Here is a 23,922-nt window from a genome sequence, read left to right on the forward strand (position 1 = left end):
TATTGAATCCGCTGCCTGCCCCCTCCACAGACCATATCCGCTGACCAGGGTGACTTGAAGCACCACCCCCCCCCCTCTCCTAAAGGTCAGAGGTCAGTGACCCCATTGCCTTCAACAAGGTCGGACTAAACACCGTCTGCTCCCCTCTCCTTCTCATGCAAAGCTTCTCGGCAGGCTCTTGAATACATTTTTTTTTTTGGTTGCTGTCCACAGCACGGTGGCTGGAGGTAAAACTTGACCTTTGGGTTTTTAATGTGAGCTTTTTTTTGGGGGGGTGGGGGGTGTGGGAGAGGGCTTATTTTAAGTTTATTTTAGGTTTAAACATACGCAGTAAACATATGAAAACTAGCACTGAAACTGATTCGTATACTGATCATTACTGTGGGTTTAAGAGTCCAAATACTTCCGGACTCAGTTGCTTTAGTCACCGGACTTTTATTTTTTAGCTCTCTGTGCCTTAACGTTGAAAAATGTAGTTACATTTTCTTAAGAAATTTGTATTTTTTCAATGTCATTACAGAACAAACTGAAGTCTACGATTAGTTAAACGATTTAACTGTTTTTTGGGCAAAGCCGTATCGTCTGCATAGAGTGTGACCCAAAATTTCACACATTTGCAGCAATTTAGGTTTAAGACAGGATATTTTTCAACACTTTCGCACCGCAATCGTATCAACCATCATATCACGTACAATGAGGACGCTCTTAAGCTCTATCTCCAAGAAAACAACGGGATGTGATCACAAGCTCAGCAAACACAGTAAAAGACACCGTGGCAATATTTTTTTTAGTGATTTGTTAGCTTAACGATTGAAGTAAAAAGTCTAAGCAAGTGCTCCTCAAACGCCGAAGCTCGCTGAACTTCACTTTCCAGCTCACCTGCACACGTCATTCTTCACTCTCAAACCCTCGGTACGTAAGTTTAAATTCAGGTGGCAAAAGATACTTACTCAGACAGTGGAGTGATGTCAGGCAGATGAGTAAAATCCTTGGTTTCATTTTGGTTTTCTTCTCTCTTCGGGTTGTTAAAGCTTGTTCTCTTCAGGAACTCTCCAAAAAATAATGACGAAAATATATATGTATATATATAAAAAATAATCCAGACAGAAAAGCGTTTTCTTACAAAGTGTCTTCTTTGGTGATCCAGACAGAAAAGCTTTTTCTTACAAAGTGTCTTCTTTGGTGATAAAGGTAAAATTTTGTGTTGCTTTAATAAGCTAAAGCATTGTTCGTTTTTGTCATGCCCTGCTCCGGTGTGTGGCCCTAGATAGGCTGCTGGTCATGTCCACGGCTACACTGAGAACAGAAGGAGGAATACCCATCAGCACTGCACACGGCTCATTAGTTATTTAGCCTCATTGTTGTCAGTGAGTGGACACTGATGCAGCAGCTTTTCCTGAACCCCCCTCGCAGATCTCCGTCCCGGGAGCCAATCGCAGCCCTGCGACGATGGAGGGGTGGGTAGCTGAGCCCGGGAGCTATGATTGATATTAATTTAAGCAAAGAGATGCTGGCCAACTGCTGCACTTCACCCCAATGCAAGATGGGCCAGCTGTGGCTTAGACTGGACACTGACCTCTGACCCCGAGCAGATTTTATGTTACGGAGAAATGGAGCAATATAAAAAATTTTTTTTTAATTTTTTTTTTTTTTTTTTGAAAAAGATTTTTTATTTTTATTTTAATCCCGCTGTAATGTTTTGAGATGATCATTGACCACTAGGGGGACGAACTAGGAAAAAAGCCTTAGTTTTACAAACTGTGGTATAAGACAGCGGCAGTGTGTGTGTTAACATGCATTAATATTACTGTATATCTAATCACTGGAGATTTGAAAAAATATCTCCACAAGAACAGATCTAAGTATGCAAAATCAAATATACAGATTATCTGACAAGGTTGTATTTCTAGGGGAACACAGTTTGGGTTGGACATTAGAGTCTGACAACAGTTGTCGCACGCACTCCCCCGTGTGGCTGATATTGGTATTGCAGATGTCAAAAACAAATGTCAAAATGTTTCGAAGCAGAATGCACAAAACCACGTGTTGGTAATGTCTGCCATGGAGAGATTTTTTATCTAAACTTAATTGATATTTTAATGCATCCTATTTCTATATCACTGATTGATGAAAATGCTTCAATAAATAATTTCCAAAAATACAATAATAATACTTAATTACAGTATAGTACTTTTCTCTTGAAGTGCATGAAAATAATATGATATTGTAGCATATTTAAGTTTAGTACTTTTGTTCAATGCAATTTTTTTTTTTCTTCTTCACAGAGGAGTGAATGTATGACAGATTTCAAAGACTTCTGGATGAATTTTGTCTTCAGATAATGATTTACATACAGTAGTGGCATTTTGCAGGTCAACCATTGCCAGGTTCTTTTAGGTAGCTTGTTTTAAGGTTTTTAAGAAATGTATACCCAGGTTGTTGTGCTGTAGATAAATACCTAGCTAGCTAACTAGATAAATAGCTAACTAGTCAGATAGATAAATACCTAGCTAGCTAACTAGATAAATAGATAGATAAATAGCTAGCTAGCTAGCTATTTATCTATCTTTTTATCTAGTTAGCTAGCTAGGTATTTATCTATATATTTATCTAGCTAGCTAGCTAGCTAGATAAATATATAGATAAATACCTAGCTAGCTAACTAGATAGATAGACAGACAGACAGACAGACTGTAGGCCATGTTGGCTCTATACATCAGGTTTTAATTCCTCCTTCGTCCTCGGCGAAACAGAAAAACACAGGCGTGCGCAGATTTGAGAGTTCGCCGCACCTGCTGCGCCAATGAAAGAGTGACTCTTCAGCATGAGGACAATATCAAAATAGTTCATTTTTATTTATGCGGTGTTAAAGTTATAAACGCATCAGGCAGTGGTTTTACACATCTGGATACAGACATGGGAATTAATCAATTCAAATTACGTTAACCTCCCAAAACTAATTACAGTACAGTGATAAAACATATATCTCGGCCTTTTTATGCGCTGCACAACGAGTAGAGAGAAAAACGATCGGTTTTTCAACAAACCTAAGTTGACGTCATTGTTATTGGTCATGTCACTACGATACCATGACCGGGAATCTCAAGGTCATTACCAATTACTGGGTTCAATCTCTTTTAAAAAAAATAGCATACCCTTCAATGTTTTCATCCTTTAACACGGCCTTCGCCTATTTTTACCCACAAAGCTCATTCAGTCAAAGGCAGTTGTGCTGGAAAAGATGGATTTTACTAAAACCTACTCCGCCACTATTCCTCTTCACCACGGTATTTCTATGGAAACAAGTGAGTTTCACACCCCTGGTTTATGCTAACAATGCAACTCATCAGCCGCATCATGATGTAAAACGCAAATCACCGTTCACCAACTGCCAACTGCCGAATTTAGGCTTTTAAGCACTAGCAATTTTGCAAAATCAAAATATAGGTGCAGCTTTATTACGTTAATTACAGTAATACAGTCTTTCTCTGAACACCAGAGTGATTGAAATAAATTCGGACAGGCGACACATTTCTGAAAAAGAACCCCGAGCTCCCCACAAAAAAGACCCCAAAACCTCCACAGGTGGTGTTGGAGATTTGATAAGGGGGCGTGTTTGCTTTTTGAAAAAAAAAAAAGAAAGAAAGAAAGAAATGCTCCAATTAACCAAAGCATTCGATTGGACAGTGTGAGCCGTTAGTCTCGCTTACCTTCCTGACAACAGCGACGGAGAGCTAAAGATCTCGAAAACGGTTGCAGGTCTTATAAACGAGAAGTCGTTTCTACGTCGACAGCAGCGGCACTAGCTCAGTGGAACGCGCATATTTTTCTAATAAAGTCTGTGTTTTCCAACATTTGTGACTTTTGTCACCCTTTCGTATTATCTGGACTGACAGGCAAAAGAGGTGGTCACCCCTGTGTTTCAAGACCTTTACACGCTCCACTCGCTGTGTATGAAATGGCCGAGACTTAAAGGTCACACAGTGACACGCTTGTCTGTCCACCGACACCTTTCCCCACCAGCCTTGGAATTGGAAACTGGAGAAACTGGAGTGCTGTTTACACGTTTGCCCTTTTTAACCCGAATGTAATTTAAATCTATTCTGATGTAAAAACACATACGGGGAATTATTCAACACCATTGAAATTCATTTAGACCAAGTACTGGTCGGCAGGTATTAACCGTTACTGCTGACCGGTAATACCGCCCCATTGTTGAACGGATCATTCAATTATCAAAAAAAACCACCACCACATGGTCCATTACCGGTCCATGGACCAGAGGTTGGGGGACCCATGATTTAGCATTGCTCATTACTTCTCGAAAGATCATTCACAGGGTTTTAAAAATTTAACACAGGAACATTTTGAAATCCCCCATTGAGAAAGTGATGTCACAGATTTCTACCCAACTGTTAGAACTCTAGTCCAGGCATGGGCAAACTATGGCCTGGGGGCCGGATGCGGTCCGTTCAGCATTCCTAATCCGGCCCTCCAAACTTTTCCAAATTATATAATTGGCGTAGAAAATGCATGACTTTTAAACGTCTTTTGTCTTAGTTCACACCAAACGCTCCACGTATCTGCTCCTGTTGGGCCCGTGAGTCATAAAGTTTGCCCGCGCCTGTTCTAGTCCCAACTTCTGTCCTGCTTCGTCACAGCCATAAAACCATGACTGGGCCAAACATTTTCCAAATAATGCCTAAATTGAACTTCCTGTTTGGAGCAGCGTCTACGGAAGGGACTTTAGAGATACAGGTGGATGGTTTTAGCTCCCCCTCCCCCCCCCATTTCTACCCAATCTCCCAATCCACCCAAATGTGCACACAATATAAACACGTTCCTACTTGATCACTAGATAACAAAATGACACATGCAGCATGAGGCACAGGAGGGGCAGAAGGGGGAAACCAGCTGCAGCTGTGTTCTGGGGGAAAACTCGTTGGAACACGTTAGTCATCCAGGAGGCGTCCATCTGTGATCAAACTGCTGACGAAGTTTGGTAAAAAAAAAAAAAAAAAAAAAAATCTCTTTTGGACAAGGTCTTGGATGGTACCAGAGAGTTTAGGGTTAGGGTTTGTGGCCTTTTTTTTTTTAACTCCATAATCCACAAGCCAAACTTTTTTTTGCGCTCCTATGCGAGCGAAGAGAACTCCATAATCCACAACTTTTTTGCGCTCCTATGCGAGCGAAGAGATCCTTTACGTGGAGTACGAATCGTATATTTTTTTTTTAAGGTTCTATCTATTATTTCAGGTGTGGTTCTCGTAAAAATCGTATTGCGCTGTGCTCGGACGACGACGTACAGTGGACACGGAACGACGTCAGATATCGAAAAACAACTTACCAAAGGCATCTCGCCGATCCGCAGAAACAAATGGATTTAAAAAAAAAAAACGATAAAAGAAATCGTGAATTGACGATTGATCACGATTGAGATTTTACTCTGCACACACGGCTGTGATCTACACCAGGCGGGTTTCCAAATCAAGCAAAAGAAAACATTCGATTAAAAACCGGTTTGGTGCTTGTGTAATCGGGGCCACTTTAAGAAGTTAGCGTCTGCGCCTTAGCTGGGATTCCTTTGCTCTGCATCATGAATGAAACAGCCTTCCTGCTTTAACGACAACCATCCGGGCTGCAGACTTACGTAACAAGCGAGTCGAGCGCTTGATGTTGCCTTTGTTTACCACCTGAGGCCCTGTGGGGTTTTTTTTTTGTTTTGTTTTTTTGTTTGCGCACAGCTCTGCTACTCATTAGACTCGAACTTTAACAACACTTGGGTCAAATTTCAACATGACATCAATGGTTCTTGACATGAGTTGTTTACGATTCACCTCAAGTGTGCAGGTTTTTTTTTTTTTTGTTATGTAGTTCCATCGCCGACACTGAGAGAACACCTCTTCCTATTGACAATTCAAATTAAATTCTCTGCTCCTAACCCTTGTTTTGTGGTTTCATGTTAGGTTTACATTTGGCTTATATTCACAGCAACAACAAAAAAACAAACAAACAAAAAAAAAAACACTCAAACATTCGGGGCCCATGAAGCAAGGCACGTTGCCAATAGCTCTTTTGAAACTGTATCTGAAGGGTTTCGTCCTCCATGAACTTCCTACATCCTCTGGCCCTGGACCCGAATGAGCACCCCCAATTTTTGGGCAGCCTTCCTACCACGTGGACCAGGGTGACAATTTGATGGTGCGGGTGGTGCTCGTGCGCAGCGTCCGTCCGCGCCGCCTCAGTCTACTTTATAACACGCAGCGTCTGCTGATATTCTTTGGTCTGAGAGAGTTCCCTCTGACCGAGGTGCTCTCTCTTCTTCTTCAACCACGTTCACATCGTACTGTCCTGCGATCGGTCTCTCAGCTCCAGCTGACGTCGTACTGCACCCAACCCTCCGGTGGAGCCAGGAACACTCTCCTGCCTCTGTACAGGAAGCTCACCACGCCCCTATAACCTGTTCGAGGAACGCCGGATTTCAAGTCGTCCATAACGCCGAGATTTCGGGCAAAAACTTTAAAACTTTCCCGGCTGGAATACTGCACCCTGAACGGTCCGGGACCTTTCAAGCTGCCCTGTTGCAGCTCTTCGATCTTCACAAGTGGTGCGCCGTAAACCTCTTTGACGAACTGCGGGTCATACTTCTCTTTTAGCAAATGCGACAAGTTGTGTTTGGTAAAAGGCACGAATTGAGTGTTTAGTTTGATGTAACGAAGGTACTGGTCGAAAAATTGACCTAAACTCACGCCTTTGCGGCCGAACGTGATAGTCCGTGAGATTTCGGGGCGGATGCAGGAGCGCTCTTTGCGCTGCTCGGGTTGACGCATCCAGTCGTCCCAGAAGGCCGAGGGCCATTTGGGCTCCAGCTCGGCCCACTGCTCTTTGAGCAGCATCCAGCCAAGCCCGGGAAAGAAGTCCGTCCTGTGAAGAAGTTCGGCCTTGGACGCGTCCACCGAGGCGTCTCTGCCGTTGTCGTTCCACGCAGAAACGCACCACAAGGTGGGGTCAGAGCGCAAGATTGGGTACAGAGCTCTGAAGTACTCAAAGAAGTCGGGCGCGACCTGCGGGAGAGAGAACACACAGGGGTGAGAAAATGGTCACTTTTAGGGATGTAACGAGACACTCAACTCACAATACGATATGATTCGCTTTTTTTTTTTTTTTTTTTTGCTCCCTCTTCGATTTTATCACAATATTTTGAAACAAAATGAGCTTAAATAATTTTGACCAAAGTAAGTAGGTCTTAATTACCTCGCTAACTGTCAATGTATTAAGCAAAAAACATTTTTTTTAAATTAAAGTATTAACTAGAAAGAATTATTTTCTTCACAGAAAGACTGTAAAACACTGCACTTAGGCTACGTAGAGATCTGACCTCAAGGTTTAACAGCTGGTCACAACCGACGTTTTTAGGCACAAACCGCCACCTGCTGTATTAGAGTGTGTAGTGTCACGGTATGACCAGTGACGTTTTGAGATAACGCAGCCTTACGCCTTGATGTACTATTCATTTTTTTATTGTCACTCTCATTTGTATAATTTTCTAGTCTCCCTAGTCACTTTCATTCTTGTTTTTTAACTTTTTTTTTTTCCCCCTCAATGCTAAGTCGCATCGCTTTATTTGCTCGACTACTGCCATGCCCTCACATTTGCTCACAGTTCAGCAATGTTTTTTTTTTTTTTTTTTTTTTTTAAAAGCTCTCCTTTTATCTTTAGAGGACGATGACGCTTGCCACAAATTATGTTGCAATTTCCTTTTGCTTTACACAGAGCCTAGACTCTAGATAAATGCTTTCACAGGAAGGCTTTTCTTTTTTTCGTAACGTAAACACCACCACATCTTCTGCATTTTTTTCCTTTTCATTTTTTGTTTCGGATGAAAAGCAAACCTGGCTGGATTTTTTGTTAAATGTATATATTTTTTTAATTTACTTGCTCTTTATTATGGCTCGGAAGTGCAAGTCAAACTGATATTTCGATGTCCTAGATTACGATGTAACCACTGCGTTAGCGTAGGTTGAGTGACACGGGTACTTGTGTGCAGTATGCGAGTTCCGACTTATGGCGAAAATCGATTGACGTGTGAGAAAGCTCTTACCTCCAGGTCATCCTCCACTATGACCACAGTAGACTGGGAAAAAGTGTTAAACACTTGGTTAAGAGCCCAGCGGTAATGTCTGGAAATTTTGTAGTAGCCCTGAAACTTCCTGTGTTCTGGTCGGACTCTGATGTCGGACAGGTCCGGCTGGCTTATGTGCGTCACTCGATCGCCGTATGAGCCAATGACGCGGGCGGTCTCGGCGTGGCCACAGTCCTGGCTGACAATGATTGGGTACTGTTCTGGGGAGGGGCGATACTGTATGAGTTTGTCCAAACTTCGCTTCACTGTCACCCTGTCACAGGCGATGACAAGAATGGGAATGACGACCTCCGGGCTGGCAGACGAGGTCGGCGAATCGCTCTTCTCTCCCTCGGCCTTTGCTTCGTCAACCTGCTGCTGTTCTGGCTTGGAATCGGGCGCTACCGTTTGAAAAGGCTTCTGTGTGAGATGCACGTCAGGTGGGAGCACGGCATCAGCTCCTTTGGGAGGAAGAGGAGGCCTTGAAGGCTTGTGAACGACCTCGTGTTTAACTTGCTTGGTACCGTCCGCCTGTCGCTTGCCGACATCCTTCTGCCGCGCCCACAGCGCCCTGTGATTTTCTATCTGCTTCAGCAGCTTTTTCTGGGTCTCCAGTTGAATCTCGACCTCCTCTGCAAGTCGGATCACCTCGCCCGCCAGGTTGACGTGGCCTCCTTTACCTTGGCCCATGCCCCACTCCTCATTTCCACCTGGTTCGGCTCCTCCCCCTTCTCCGGGGCGGCCAATAGGAGGGCGGCCCCATAGATACAGCAGAAGCAAAGCGTTCCAGGCGACAAACAAAAAAGCACCGCATAGTATAAGAGAACCTTTCTTACGCACCATGGCCCTTAAACCCCGGGAAAGGATTCGAGTTTTGGCTGTTGAAGAACCAGTGATGGAAACAGAGAAGGTACTCTCGGGTAGGTAGGAGGGTGGACTACAGTTACATTATAAGCATTTCTCATTTGAGAAGCATCCTCTCTCTCTCTGGGCCAAAGAAAATGTCAGGAGGACTGTTTACTTAAAAATGAATTCGCATGACACAAATGACGTTGAAGCAGCATACTCAATTCAATCCCCGGGGATGTGAGACCATCAGGTTAGGCGAGCACTCTCACAGGTTCGAAAGGGAATAGGGGGGGGTTAAAAGAGTTCTGAGTGGTCTTGAAGAAAAGGGATGGGGGGAAGTGGGGTCACATTGGGATGCAGGTATGGAAGTTTTAATTGCTATCCTTCGGTCGTCATCCTGAAAACGAAGCAGACGAGAAAAGCAAAAAAAAAAAATCATAAACGATTGTTTGAAATAAATTGTCTGGTGAAGAATCTGACATTTATTATTGTGGTTTTTGTAAGAAAATGATTGACATATTGACAGTCACCACATTTAATGGGCAGCTCTGGTGTAGACTCGATGACAGATTACTGACTTACTTCTAATTCTCCTATTTTTACGTGGCACAACACACAATCTGGAATTTTATTTTTGTATGAATATTTATGAAGTAACATCCTTTTGCATTACTGAGTTCTAATTCTCCTATTTTTATGTGGCACAATACACAATCTGGAATTTAATTTTTGTGTGAATATTTATGAAGTAACATCCTTTTGTCATCTCCTGTGGTCTCTCCGTGTTTTTCTGTGTGTGGCCACTTTTTCTTATTACTGAAGTATCCCAATGAACCATGCAAAAGAAATGCATCGTAATAAACTCAGACTAAGTTCATTCCAGGAATAAACACACCATTACCCTCCGTGGACACCAATCGGGCGATGAAGTATTGAAAGCACCAGGAGGACTTGCCGTGTTATAAATACGACATGTCTCTTTACAAAATAACACGCTTCACTGAACAACATCACTTAAGATGACCCGGATAACTGAGAACCTACAAAGACAACTTGATAAAAGAGGGAGGGAGGGTAAAAAAAAAAAATCTGTTGAAGACATTTAAAAAAAAAAAGATAAAACCAGTTGAAACCTGACCAGAGCGAAATGTAAAACTAAATTTTCACTCCAGTGAGAAAGATAATGCGATGGGCAGGATGCAAAAAAACAATAACAACAACAAAAACAAAACAGCTCTGGGCACTATGAAAGCTTTAAGGGATGAGAGGTCACCCTTCTGTTCACTGTGCTACGCTGGCCATTCAAAGCTACATGCATCAAATTCAAATCACTCTTGCTAGCCTACACGGTACATAATGGGTGTGCTCCAATGTACTTAAGTATCTTGATAGAGCCTTATGTTAACCCGAGACCACTCCACTCACCCCCTTGTACAAGACAATCCAGGCTCTTCTCATATGGCCGAGTACCGAGTAACTATCGGAAAAAGGGGGCTATTTGCAAAAAGCACTTGAAAACCCAGCTATTAGGAGGGCACCTCCTGTCCTAGCATTTTCCTGTACCTCCCTTTTCCTGCAGTGGCCTCCTTCTCTAAACATCCTCTTATGTAGCTTGATTGTTAATCCTCTTCTTGTAAATGTAACTGCATTAATGTAAACGTGTTTTTGGTTCTCTCTTGGACCTCCCCATTTCGAGTCCAGGTAGATCTGCTGAGTACACCAACCATAAAGGAGGAGATTAAGGATTTAATCAAAGGACCTGGGGCTTGTAGGGCTTTGGATAGAGCTAACTGCCCTCATCCTGTCGGAAGAACCTATCCCTTATTTGCTAAAGGAGGACGATTACCTGTTAAATTACAAAACCTCTAGGCCACTTATCCTGAAGGATGCTCAAGGTTCAGTTCCTGCCAAGAGGGTTGTCCAAAGGTAAGCAAAGGTGACAACTAGCTTGATCTTTCCTGGCCCGTGTAGAGAAGAAAAAAAAAAAAACTATCTTTATTTTATTGATATTGCTCCTTTAATTACTTGACATTTTCCTTAGACACGAGTAAAATGCTGTGTCAATGTCCTGCTAGTATTATATTATCAATTCACCTTAAACATATTTGCACTTCAGTTAATATTACTGGACCCCTTATTGGTATCTAGTAGTAGGTGGGTATGATATCTTTTAAAAAAGGACAGACGTTTCCATGCTAAAAAAGGCATTGTCCACTTTGTGACCTTTGGTCTGGTTGGGAAATTTTCAATCCAAACTACTGTAGAGCCTTTGTTTCATCAAAGGGTTCTGCAGCCTTTCAGTCACTACGTCCTCTGAGCCTTGTGCTCTTTCTTTTATCTTTTCTTTGTCTTTATGATTTTTTTTTGATTTTTTTTTTACTTTTTCCATTCAGATCTGTTTGTATGTTCCTATCTGCAATTTATAGAGCAGAGAACGCCAATAAATCCAGACAAATTAACTTGTGTAAATCATTAAAAGACTGACAATAAAATAACTCCGGTATAATAGATCATTCTTAGTTTGTTATCATCATTGCTTGACCTAATGTAACTATCAACAGGAAAAAGAAGGACGCGAACCATTGATGTAAACCAAATTCTACAACAGACTTTTAACGCTTAAAACATCAACTACTACCACAGATAAGGCTGTGGAGTCAAACTCCACATTTTCCACCATCGACAAACAAGCTTCAGTGCAAAAGTCACTTGAGCAGAACTCCGCAGGCAGGCAGTTTCGTGAACTGCTGTAGGTACAGAAAAGTGAGCGAGACAAGAATGAAACCGAGTTCTTCGCTGAGGCTTTAAGAAAAGCGGAAGCAGCTAAACCTATTAGTGTTGACAAATATACATCCACTATAATCTCCTAACGGTCTATAATTAGCAGAAGACTAATTATCTCACCAACGTTTTTTTGCTCTGGAAAAAAAAAATCACACTCAAAATGTTGTCCTATAATTAGCAGAAGACATCTAACCAATGTTTTTTGCTCTGGAAAAAAAAAAAATCACACTCAAAATGTTGTTTGTTAGACAGCAATTTAATATAACCTCTTATAAATACTTGTGCAAAAATTTAAAAAAAATAAATAAAAATCTACTAAACTTTTTAGAGAACTGTTGACAGCAATGATTGTGATTAAACATATTAAACTCCAAAATGAGCTCGTCTTCTGCACGAAAACAGGCATTATTAGCAGCTGGCATAATTTATCTTTCCATTTAATAAATGGTAAGTGAGCTCTTAGTAATAAAAACGTCCTCCAGTTGGTGACAAAAGCCAAAGGATTTCGCACAAAAATGAAAATCAGATGTGACATCCTATAAAAAATAAATAAAAAAAAAGAGGTCGAAATTATGCATACCTGAGGTTATACGATTGCCTGACAAAGGAGGAGCACTGTCCCTGACGAGGACGAGAAACAACTGTTGCTCTTTTCTCAAACTGTACCAACTGAAACTCTGTTCTTCTCCTTTAACCCTCTCCTTCCTGTCTGACAACGTGGAACTGGCTGGTAGGACGAGAATCACAATGACAGAGACGCCTAGCGCAGAGCCGTTACTGAAACTATGGACTTATTGGCTCACGATTCACGTCACTACACTTCACTCTGCCGAGATGAACGATGGGTTTACTTTCATCTGATACCGGCGTCCTTTCCCAGTCCAAAAAATCCCCCAACTATTATGCTTCACAGGTTTTATAAATCCGGTGTCCTTTCCCAGTCCCAAAAAAATCCCCCAACTATTATGCTTCACATGCTTATGTCACTGTCAAGTAAACTGACAGTGACAACAAACTGTCAGTGGATCTAACGCAGCGAACACGGACATGGCTTTCACAGCAGGTCGTGTTTGTTTTTGCTCCCAAAATTGATATGGCAATTTAACAATGCCTATATATAGCGAGTCGTCGGGCTAACTAGCCTTTAGCTCGCTGGCTTACGTGTAGCGGCAGCAGTAAACGGTTTTGACTGCATTGGTTTTAAGGTCTGCACACATGAGTGAGACTACACTTACCTCTGAGTCGTTCGGCTCAGTCGCGCGGTGCAGCGTTTATCTAAGAGAGGCGTAAGACTTGGACGAAACAGCAGCACCGACCGGCTGCTAGCTGCTTATATGGCTAACATTAGCCGCCACTGGAGCCTCCCTTCATCCTCGCGAAGTCACATTCACCGCACATAATGTATCTGTGTCGGCTCCACAGCTGGTCGCACCTCCGCCTCTGGCTGTGGCTCACGGCAGCTCCATTTGCTTTCCCTCCGTCGCCAGCGGCAGCTAATATATTAGCAGGCTGCGGCGAAAGTGTGACAGCAACGGTACCGACGGTCTGTCGCCAACGGAGGCGACATGTGTGGAAATACGCGAGTCTTGTTTCTCCTTTGCGCTGCCTCACTTTCTTTCGGTCCAGCTGGCTTTACCTCAACCACCGGCTGACTCCTCTCGTGACGGCGTTTTTTTTTTTTTTTTTTCATTTGACTACACACGTAAACTTCCGGTTTACTGACGCGAGGGTTGACCGACTTGATCTGAACAGAGTCGAGTCAGCACACATGCAGTCAACACACTGTTAACTGCTAATAAACGGTAACAGCAAAGAGGAACAACAACGGTTAACCTGTCAAAGACATTTTTTTTTAATTTAACCTCAACCTCAAGTATAAAGGCTAAATATTTATCGTATCTCCATTTAAATAAATGACTTTAAACAAATATATCCACATTACTATATATAACTACGTATTTGATATTCACTTTACATAACTATAGACATTCCCTTAGGCTTGTTTAAAATAAATATATATATATACTGTATATTGATATTTCTATTTCATTATCGGAGGAAAAAACGACAACGAGACTTAACAGATATTACATAATTATGCTAATATCGGGCCAATAACGTCAGTCGGCCGATATTATCGGACTTCCCTAATATATACTAAGATATTTATGTCTATTTATGCCTAAAATGTGTTATCAATCAAAACATGATAATTGACTATGTCCAGATAAGAAAAAGACTAAAAAAGAAAAGGCAGTTGATTACATTAACCTGGCATTACAGGGTCAACTTTTGTTGATAACTGCTCAAGAAAAAATTTTTTTCCACAACCACATGATTTCTGGTAACCACACGGGGTTGCGTCAGTTCATCAAAGTTCCCTTTCCCTTATACTTCCATTTTTTTGTGTTTCATGGTAGGGCTAGTGTTCATTGTGTAAAACCTGAGTTGCTTTATTTGACAGAATGATGTACGTCTGCCCCATATTTAAATCTGGCTTTGCAAGTTTCAAGGTAATCAACTACATTATTAGTGTCTTTGTACATTGCATATTCCAGGATCTTTTGGCGTAGCCGATCTTAATAGTTGGAACTAGTTGTCGAAGCAAGGCTAAGGTGAATTCAGGTGAATAAACAGTAGTTTGGTTTCATGTCAACACAGAGTGGTGCGAATTACAATTTTTCCATCTGAAGTGCTGGTGGAAATATTCAAATAAGATCAGAAGGAGCTGCATTGTTATACAGAGAGGAAAACAGCAAACTCTGATGACCATAATGTCGACGAGAGAGAGAGAGAGAGAGAGAGAGAGAGAGAGAGAGAGAGATCTAAAATGGGGAGTGGCCAGGATGGATATAATAAAGACATGAGCAGATCAGAGGCAGAGTTAAGGTTAAGCAGTTTGGAGATTAAGTTAGAGAAACAAGGTTAAGGTGGTTTGGAAAAGTACTCAAGAGAAATAGCGGATATACTGTATTTGATAAAGGATGATTGGGATGAACCTGTAAGTATGTACTATTCTGTTTTGAATATATATATATATATATATTAAATTCACCACCATTATACTAATAATGTATAATAATAAAAATAAATAAAGAACTGATCTTTCGGTGATCATAAACAACAAAACACATGCGGAATAACTAAAAAGACAGACCTATTTATTATAGGAAAGTAATACAGTAGTATATAAGTAAATAAGAGTTTGATGATCCATTTTTGAACATAATCGATATGCAACGTCTTTTTAATTCACCGTAGAAGACATAGAGCATAGAGCTGTCAAACATACGGCCCGCAGGCAAAAATTGGCCCGCTGGGGTTGGTCAATGCAGCCCGCTTGATGAATTTTTAAAGTAAAAAAAAAATGCACCAACATTTCATGTTCATGATGTTTTTTCAAATAATATTTCAATAAATAGGAATGTTTTCTAATATACTTGTACTTCTTTGCATGAAAACAAAGGGGGAAAACATGAACTTATGGTTATTAATAGGTAATGATGTTATGATTGTACTGGTCCAGCTCACTTGACATCTAATCAGGCTGTATGTGGCCCCTGAAGCAAAATCAGTTTGACAATTTTAGTGATCACTGTACATATGCAGACACATAAACACACAAAATAAAACATTTCCTGCGCAGTCAACTCAACCGTGTGGGCCCGTTCAGGAGCATGCTGGTGCCTGCTCCACCACCCACAGCTCGGGATCCTCTAATAACAATTCAATCACGAGCAGCGTTCTTCCACAGATCCTTCGATGGTGGACTCATCCTGCTCTTTATTCCTCCTGCAGAGCCTTGAGCTGACATTCGATGGTATTCAGCTCCTGTTGCAACGCGGCCCGCTGAACAAGGGAAGGGGTTCAAAATTAAAAACATGGTAAAAAAAAAAAAAAAAATCAATAGGATTAGGTTTCCCTAATTCATGTAGATGTTTACTATCCCACACGGGATCAAAAACTCATGTTTCTCTTGAATGAATCAACTGTAATTACCAATGACAATCGGTTTATTTTTACTGGTTGTACGGGAAACATGTACTTAGAATACCTTGCATTTTGGGTTAAAAGGTTAATTTAATACGACTCTCTCAGATAAGCTTATTATCCCGACTAAAGTTACCTCAGTCATTTCCTGCATAAGTGCTGTGCACTATAGAATAGTACTGGGACATTTGTTACACAGCGATACCAGTACGAGCATTTCCATTTATATACTCACCGATACTGAATACAAATACAGATACTGTATTTTCTGGCCAAAAAAATGCATAATGACGAAGAAAAAAAAACCATACTGTATATAAGTCGCTCAGGAGTATAAGTCGCAAAAGGGCCCTCTAGCGGCTGTCAGTGTAAAAATAACGAACATGTACATTTTCAGTGGTACAGGAGTAGCAGATACACAAGCCGAGAGTGCCCTCTAGTGGCTATCAGTAACTGGGTCGCAAACCTAGTAAACGGATGAAAAAAAGTGTGACTTATAGTCTGGAAAACACTGGCAATTCTATCACTAAATCTATATATCCATCCATCCAACCATCCATCCATCATTCCAGCCATCCATCCATCCCTCAGGCCAGTCATCTATCCACCTCTCCATTCAGTCCAAAAATGTGAGGGATTCGTTCGGTGATTGTTATTGGTCACTCGCACTGACATCAGTGTTGCCCTTAATATTAAAATACATTTCTCTCCACAATTTGCAAATATACACGTTTCAAAACACAGACCCGAAATCCAACGCACCTTGTTCCTAAACCAACAGTACGAAAACATTCCACGCAGCAGAGCTTCACTTCACTCGACCAACGGGAACTCACCTTATTATCCATCCTGTGTCTGACATGAGCAGGAACTTTGGTCAGATAGTCCGGAGACTGAAGTGAGTCAAGGATTTCCTTGAGTTTCGGAACGAGCTTATCTCTGCGCTGGGAGAGTTGCCTGATCTGTTTGTCGGCGTTTAATCCTTTCTGTCCAAAAACAAGAAAACACAACTGAATGTCACAGGTGATCAAGTGGATCGGAAACAGTGGTCAATCACTAACAAAATGTGGTACAAGACTGTAATTGTATACAGAATCGTAAAAATCGTTTCAATTTTCAATAATGAAAATCTTTATTTTGTTTTTTTTTTCAATTTTCAATAATGAAAATCTTTATAATTTATTATCTGCAAAACAGATAACGGTATCTGTCGACAGTATTTATGCTGTTGAGATTAGGGCTTAGACCTTTGGTGTTTCGTGGTGAAGTCACCGTCTCCCATAAACTTAGTAAAAACGTCTCGTTCTCTCGTTCTCCTCAAACACACTGTGTTGCCTAAATGAGAGAAAACCCCGACAGATAATGAGCATACCTCGACCTGAAGATGTAGTTGGCAGGTGTGGTCCACCACCCCAATGAGGCTTCCTTCAGGCGGAGGAGCAGAACAGGTAGCGTCCGCTCCAGTGGGACAGTAGATATGGAGGTTTGACATCCGACCCAAAGTCCAAACTGCTGACCCATACCGAGTAAGAATCCGGGCCTGACTGGGCGAACATGCTGCCCACACTGAAAAAAAAAAACCCAACACATAACCACAATATAAATGCAAATTACTAGATATATTAATTTATCTGTACAACAGGCATTTAAATATTTCTTGACATACTGTATATTTTTTTAATTCTTCACCTACTGGCAGGTTTGTCTTTGGTCAGGCCACACTGTGCTCGTAGCAAGCGTGCTGTTCGGACGACTTCCTGAATCAGAAGAAACGCCTTTTCCTCCTCAGGGAAATGCCAGTGATTCTGAGAAGAAGAGGAGATTTTTTTTTTTTAACAAACAAGACAGCAGCCAAAACAGATTAAAAAAAAACAGTCAATGGTGTCAGCGATACCAATGTTTTACATAAGCTTCACAGCCAGCAACAGGAAGAAGAATAAATGTAGAAAAAGTAACCGGTAAATTGTTACGATCAAAATCTTTGTCTGAACGCACACACACAAGGTCAATCACAAGGTAACTCTAATTTGGCTTCATAGAGTTGGTGGATTCCAGTCATTTTAGTGCATCTTGAAGGTGGTTTGTAGAACCCCAACCCCTGGTCCGCGGACCAGTACCAGTCCATAATTTATTTGGTACTGGGACACAGTGGGACAGTGGGTTTACTTTCTTCATAGATAAGATATTCTGGCAATATTTAAAAAGCATGTCACTGAGACTGCAATACTAACAGAAGTCTTAAAAAAAATATTTTATTTCGAAAATGTAATGATCCTCAATGATAATTCTACAATCGGTCCTCAGGATTGGTCGGTACTGGCCAGAAAAGGTTGGGGACCGTTGATATAAACAATTAACGTATTAAAAAGCATTAACTTATACTGTAGTCACTGCACATTTCAAAGAGTGATAAATGACTGTCTTGTTCATACCAGTTGTGAGGAGCAGGGGTACGGCTGCAAACACAGACTGTCTTGGGAAACAGATCCGTGTTTAAAAGGCTGGAGTCTTTGGAAAAGTTCTTCGGTGACGAAGGGCATGAACGGTGAGAGTAAAGCCAGGCAAACCGACACGCAGTGATAGAGGACAGTGTTAGCGTCACTGGGCTTTATGTCCGACCCGACCTCTGAACAATTTCTATTCTGCTGCCGGGGCTGCACAGATTTGACGTATTCCTGTGGGACACAGAACAGAGCGAACGACTAAAACCGAGCGAGTGGGTACTTTAACACAAATACAGAGGAAGATTTAAGGATGTTTTTAATTCATATTAAGTTGGTTAGAAATACTTTAAAAACAGTTTTTTGGGTTTCACTTTGTAAACCATCTCAGCAGACGTTCTCAAAAATCAAGTGCTTGACTAAAAAGCCGCTACGCTGAAATATTGTGTGAATGGCCTGTGTGTATGAAAAGTGTTTATAAAAACAGAAGGAAATATTAACAGCAAATAGTGTTAAAAGTGACCGTGTGAGAACACTGAAGTTCACTGGAAAAGAACGTTACTGTATTTTCCGGACTATAAGTCACTCGGAGTATAAGTCGCACCAGCCGGCTAGAGTGCCCTCTAGCGGCTGTCAATGTGAAAGCAACGAACATGTACATTTTCAGTGGTACAGGAGTAGCAGATACTGGTACGCAAACCTAGAGTGCCCTCTAGTGGCTGTTAGTGTGAAAATAACAAACATGAAATTATATATTTTAATAGATAATAGAATAGATAAGAGATTCAGAATATGTCTTACATAGAATCATATTCTACTTGTTTATCAGGGTCGACCCCTGTGGGGGGGGGGCAGTGAGGGGCAGTGGTGACTTAGTGGTTAAGGAAAAAGAAAACAGTAAACAGTCTTTTTTTACTTGTGTGAACATAAGCTTCACAGCTTAATCTTTGTCTGAACGCACACACAAGGTCAATCACAAGGTAACTCTAATTTGGCTTCATAGAGTTGGTGGATTCCAGTCATTTTAGTGCATCTTGAAGGTGGTTTGTAGAACCCCAACCCCTGGTCCGCGGACCAGTACCAGTCCATAACTTATTTGGTACTGGGACACAGTGGGACAGTGGGTTTACTTTCTTCATAGATAAGATATTCTGGCAATATTTAAAAAGCATGTCACTGAGACTGCAATACTAACAGAAGTCTTAAAAAATATATTTTATTTCGAAAATGTAATGATGCTCAATGATAATTCTACAAACGGTCCTCAGGAGTGGTCGGTACTGGCCGACCAGTCCTTGGTATAAAAAAGGTGATATAAACAATTAACGTATTAAAAAGCATTACCTTATACTGTAGTCACTGCACATTTCAAAGAGTGATAAATGATTGTCGTGTTCATACCAGTTGTGAGGAGCAGGGGTACGGCTGCAAACACAGACTGTCTTGGGAAACAGATCCGTGTTTAAAAGGCTGGAGTCTTTGGAAAAGTTCTTCGGTGACGAAGGGCATGAACGGTGAGAGTAAAGCCAGGCAAACCGACACGCAGTGATAGAGGACAGTGTTAGCGTCACTGGGCTTTATGTCCGACCCGACCTCTGAACAATTTCTATTCTGCTGCCGGGGCTGCACAGATTTGACGTATTCCTGTGGGACACAGAACAGAGCGAGTGACTAACACAAATACAGAGGAAGATTTAAAGATGTTTTTAATTCATATGAAGTTGGTTAGAAATACTTTAAAAACAGTTTTTTGTGTTTCACTTTGTAAACCATCTCAGCAGACGTTCTCAAAAATCAAGTGCTTGACTAAAAAGCCGCTACGCTGAAATATTGTGTGAATGGCCTGTGTGTATGAAAAGTGTTTATAAAAACAGAAGGAAATATTAAGTCTCTAGTACCACGGTCAGTTCGTGCCCAAATCATAGCTGCAGAGGATAGCATTAAAACGTAATATCAAGAGCTTTATGTGTGTCTTTCTTCAATTCCTGCGGATATGTCACATTTGTGTTCAACTAAAGAGGCTCGGGATTTATACCCGAGTGAGTGAATTGTTATTGAATTGAATCTTAATGATTCTTTTATTCCATGTACATTTGTGTTTTGCTGGTGTGCCGTGGCTCAAAAAGAAAGTTGGAACACACTAGCCCCAGTTATATTTTGTTAAACTTGCAACTTCCAAAATCTACTCTCCTGACACTGCGGACATACTGTACCTCATTGGCTATATCATCAGCCAATCAGAGTGTTTTTTTTCTGAAAACCTTCAAATCTGAATCGGGCAATTATGCTAATTATGAGGCTAAAATATATTATTATACAATAATAATTGATGGGTCTACTGCAGGCACGGGCACATTTTTTGACTTGCGGGCCACAATTTAACAGAAGGGTCGTGTCAGGAGCAGATACATGGAGCGTTCGTGTGAACTAAGATAATTGACATGTAAAAGTCATGCATAAAGGTTAAAATGCTAAAACACTTATATCATTTTCTACACCATCTATTGGGGAAACGTGGGTATTGCAGGGAAAAGGCAGAAGTATAATGATAATATAAATAAATTATATAATTTGGAAAAGTTTGGTGGGTCGGCTCCGGTCCATGCCTGGTCTAGTGTAGTGTAAGGCTGGACATATCATGACATACCCTCATGACTGGTCTCACTCGCTTTCAGTCCAAGCGTAAACAGTGTTTTACATTCATTCGATCTGACAATTGGTCTTTCATGAGAGTCACTCACCCTCCATCTTGTGAGAGCAGAGAGCAAACCTAAGTGCGTCTGTCCCGCACTGAGGGATCCCCTGGGGAAAGTCTTTGCTCTGTGTGGAAGCAGATGGGGGGGAGGGGGGCATAGATAACAGAGGAACTCGTGAGTTTACACACCATATGAGCGCGCAACCAACTTCGACAAAAAAAAAAAAAAAAAAAACCTGACCTGTGCTTTTAGAGCAACCATCTGTTCCCTGGGGTCAAGGTTACCTTCCATCACTTTTTCCTGAAGTCTCTGAAATATTAACAACAACAAAAAAAAGAGGAAAAGAGTTTTACATGAGTCAAGGGGAAACGCTAAGGACATCTGTGAAACGAGGCTGTTTCCTGTTTCCTGTTATCTCCATTGTCACTGAAGAGGAAAAAAAAAAAAAACGTTTAACTGCTTTACAGTTCACAAATAACAAGAATAAAAATATATTTTTTAATCCCAGGGTTTTTCCAAAAACTCAGGGTCGGAAATTCAAATGAGGGTCGCCCCAAATGTCTAGTAATTAATAAATAAATATATAATATATATTACATGTAAGTATTTAAATATACAATAAATATGTGTATATATTTTTTTATTTTATTTTTTATTACCTTTATTGAATTTTTCTTCTTCTATCAATGTCCAATGATAATAATGAAACATAAAAATACCAAAAATGGCCAAAATGACACAACAAAGACATTCTATAAAGCAGACAAATTATCTGCACCTACCTCCAGCGAGACTCCATTGATTACATCTAACGGGTCGATGACGTTTCCCAGAGATTTACTCATTTTCCTTCCATGTTTATCTCTCACCATGGAGTGAAAAAGAACCTGAGCGGATTAATGGAATAAAGAAAAAGAAAAAAAAAAATCAACAGTAGATACGATAGCACGATGGTGTTTATGTTCTGATCAGCTGTGGATTTGACAGGAATCACCTGTTTGAAAGGCAGCTGTCCCGTTAGCTCTTTGCCCAACATAACCATCCTGGCCACCCAGAAGAAGATGAGGTCACTGCCCGTCTCCAGAATAGAGTTAGGGTAGTAGTGCTGCACGTCAGCCGTCTGCGGGAGGTAGAGGCTGAGGTCAAAGTACTGTAGTGGTGAGTGTGAGATGTTCACTACGCTATTGTGGCTGTGGCTCGAAAAAGTGCAGTACCTGTTCTGGCCAACCAAGCATGGCAAAGGGAAACAGGCCTGAGGAGAACCAGGTGTCCAGGACATCGGGGTCTTATAGGAGAGACACGTGTGTGTGTGTGATCATGTAGAAGTCACGCATATTTTAGCAATACAGTGGAACCTCGAGATACGAGCATGTCGACATACGAGTGTTTCGAGATACGAGCTAGCCTTTGAGCAAAATTTTGCTTCGAGATACCAGTAAAGATTTGAGATACAGGCAAGGTTACGTTAGGTGGCCGAGCATTCGGAGCAGCCCACGCCGCCTCACTCGTTCACTTCACGCGTTCGTCGACTTCCGTTGAATGCAGTTTAACAGTACAGTGCAAAAAGTAGAATTTTTGACCTCGTTATCAACACAAAGTGCCTGGAGCAATGACAGTTTGCGTACCGTTATCTGGAGATCTGAGCACAATGACAAATACATACATAAACATATATGTTACATATATGTTAATATGTGTGTGCGTGTATAAAGTATATGTTTATATATGTATATGTGTATATGTGACTATACTATACATATTGTATATTTAATTTTTTAAATACATGTGTGTATGTGTTCATATATATGTGTGTATATGCACTGTATATATGCTTATGATTACATATGTGTGTGTATATACAGTATGTATATTTGGATATACATATATATTATATAAACGTAAACGCAAATATATACATATGTAAATATTTACATATACATATATATTAACATTTATATATACATATGCATATGTAAAATACATATATACATATATACATTATATATATATAGAAATATGTATATATAATGTATATATATATATATATACATAAAATATATACTGTATATATATACTGTATATATGTACTGTATATGTACTGTCAACAATTGTTTCAAGCCTTTTTTCTTCAGAAACGTTTTTCCAATTCTTGACAAATAAATGATGTTTTTGCTCTCCGTGACAACTTCCTATTAACCCTGTTTCTTTCCTCTTGATTTCTGTTACACTTTCCCCCCACTTTCTGCAGTTTTGTGTTTTTACACTCCTGTAACTACCTCATTCCTCATGAAGTAGGAGAGCTGTCGTCATGAGGAGAGATTTTGGATCCCAGCTAAAGACAGTACGGTTAATGATCTTAATAGGAATCTTGGGACATGGAGGTGTTGTCATGTCAAGCCCTGCCAGATAAATGATGTTTTTCCCCTCTTTGATTACTTTCTCATTCTCTTGTGTTTCTTGTGCTTCACACCTTTTTGTGTCTTGCTCCAGGTCTTCCACTTCCTGCCCTGCTGTGATTATCTGCCTCTCGCCTAATGCGATTTAACCCCATCTTTCAATCTCCTACACCCAAATTTGGTGCTTCTGCCGAATTTCTTGTTTTTGTCTCCGAAGATTTGTGATACAGAACATTTCAATCTATGTAATGTCTTGGAGTAAGTGGTTGACATCTGTAATGGATGGCTGGTATACTATAATGTACAGAAAGTTATCATATTAACTCTGTTACGTAAAAAAAAAAAAAAATCTGCATAGATATATAACACTTAGGTTAATTAGATGGTTTTGCGTGTTTTTTCAAATATCAGGGAGAGAGAGAGAAAGAGAGAGTGAGACAGAGAGAGAGCGATAGAAAGATAGAGAGATAGAGAGAGAGCGAGAGAGAGAGACAGAGAAAGAGCTAGAGAAAGAAAGAGACACGCAGAGAGAGACAGAGAGCGCAAGAGAGAGAGATGGAGAGAGACAGAAAGAGAGACAGAGCGCGCAGGAGAGAGAGATGAAGAGAGACAAAGACACAGAGAGACAGAATGAGAGAGAGAGA

At 40.8% G+C, this 23,922-nt stretch overlaps 2 protein-coding genes across 3 annotated transcripts in view; both read right to left on the reverse strand.

The window, feature by feature from the left end:
• Positions 1–5,256: 5,256 nt before the first annotated feature.
• mgat1b (alpha-1,3-mannosyl-glycoprotein 2-beta-N-acetylglucosaminyltransferase b) lies at positions 5,257–13,531 on the reverse strand. 2 transcript variants are annotated; one of them, XM_017041300.2, is made up of 3 exons: positions 12,991–13,531; positions 8,102–9,368; positions 5,257–7,064 (listed from the first exon to the last, which is right to left on the reverse strand). In XM_017041300.2, the coding sequence occupies exons 2-3, from the start codon at positions 8,963–8,965 to the stop codon at positions 6,366–6,368; spliced, it is 1,563 nt and encodes a 520-aa protein (XP_016896789.1). In that variant the 5' UTR covers positions 8,966–9,368; positions 12,991–13,531; the 3' UTR covers positions 5,257–6,365. The 2 variants fall into 2 exon arrangements, with proteins under 2 accessions (XP_016896789.1, XP_016896790.1); XM_017041301.2 differs by lacking the exon at positions 12,991–13,531 and adding an exon at positions 12,336–12,620.
• Positions 13,532–14,800: 1,269 nt separating this feature from the next.
• The window catches only part of LOC103394329 (valine--tRNA ligase, mitochondrial-like), a 15,814-nt gene continuing 6,692 nt past the window's right edge, over positions 14,801–23,922 (reverse strand). The window contains exons 15-27 of the mRNA XM_025065346.1: positions 22,316–22,386; positions 22,097–22,167; positions 21,877–22,002; positions 21,665–21,769; positions 21,123–21,191; positions 20,928–21,006; positions 20,101–20,111; positions 19,588–19,830; positions 18,178–18,447; positions 17,439–17,550; positions 17,118–17,311; positions 16,582–16,731; positions 14,801–15,604 (exon numbers count right to left, since the gene is read on the reverse strand). Of these exons, the coding sequence (XP_024921114.1) occupies positions 15,539–15,604; positions 16,582–16,731; positions 17,118–17,311; positions 17,439–17,550; positions 18,178–18,447; positions 19,588–19,830; positions 20,101–20,111; positions 20,928–21,006; positions 21,123–21,191; positions 21,665–21,769; positions 21,877–22,002; positions 22,097–22,167; positions 22,316–22,386 (1,567 nt within the window). The 3' untranslated portion in view covers positions 14,801–15,538. The remainder of the gene's footprint in view (positions 15,605–16,581; positions 16,732–17,117; positions 17,312–17,438; positions 17,551–18,177; positions 18,448–19,587; positions 19,831–20,100; positions 20,112–20,927; positions 21,007–21,122; positions 21,192–21,664; positions 21,770–21,876; positions 22,003–22,096; positions 22,168–22,315; positions 22,387–23,922) is intronic.

The sequence above is a fragment of the Cynoglossus semilaevis genome, chromosome 18, assembly GCF_000523025.1.
Source record: "Cynoglossus semilaevis isolate Cse_v1.0 chromosome 18, Cse_v1.0, whole genome shotgun sequence".
Lineage (NCBI taxonomy): Eukaryota > Metazoa > Chordata > Actinopteri > Pleuronectiformes > Cynoglossidae > Cynoglossus > Cynoglossus semilaevis.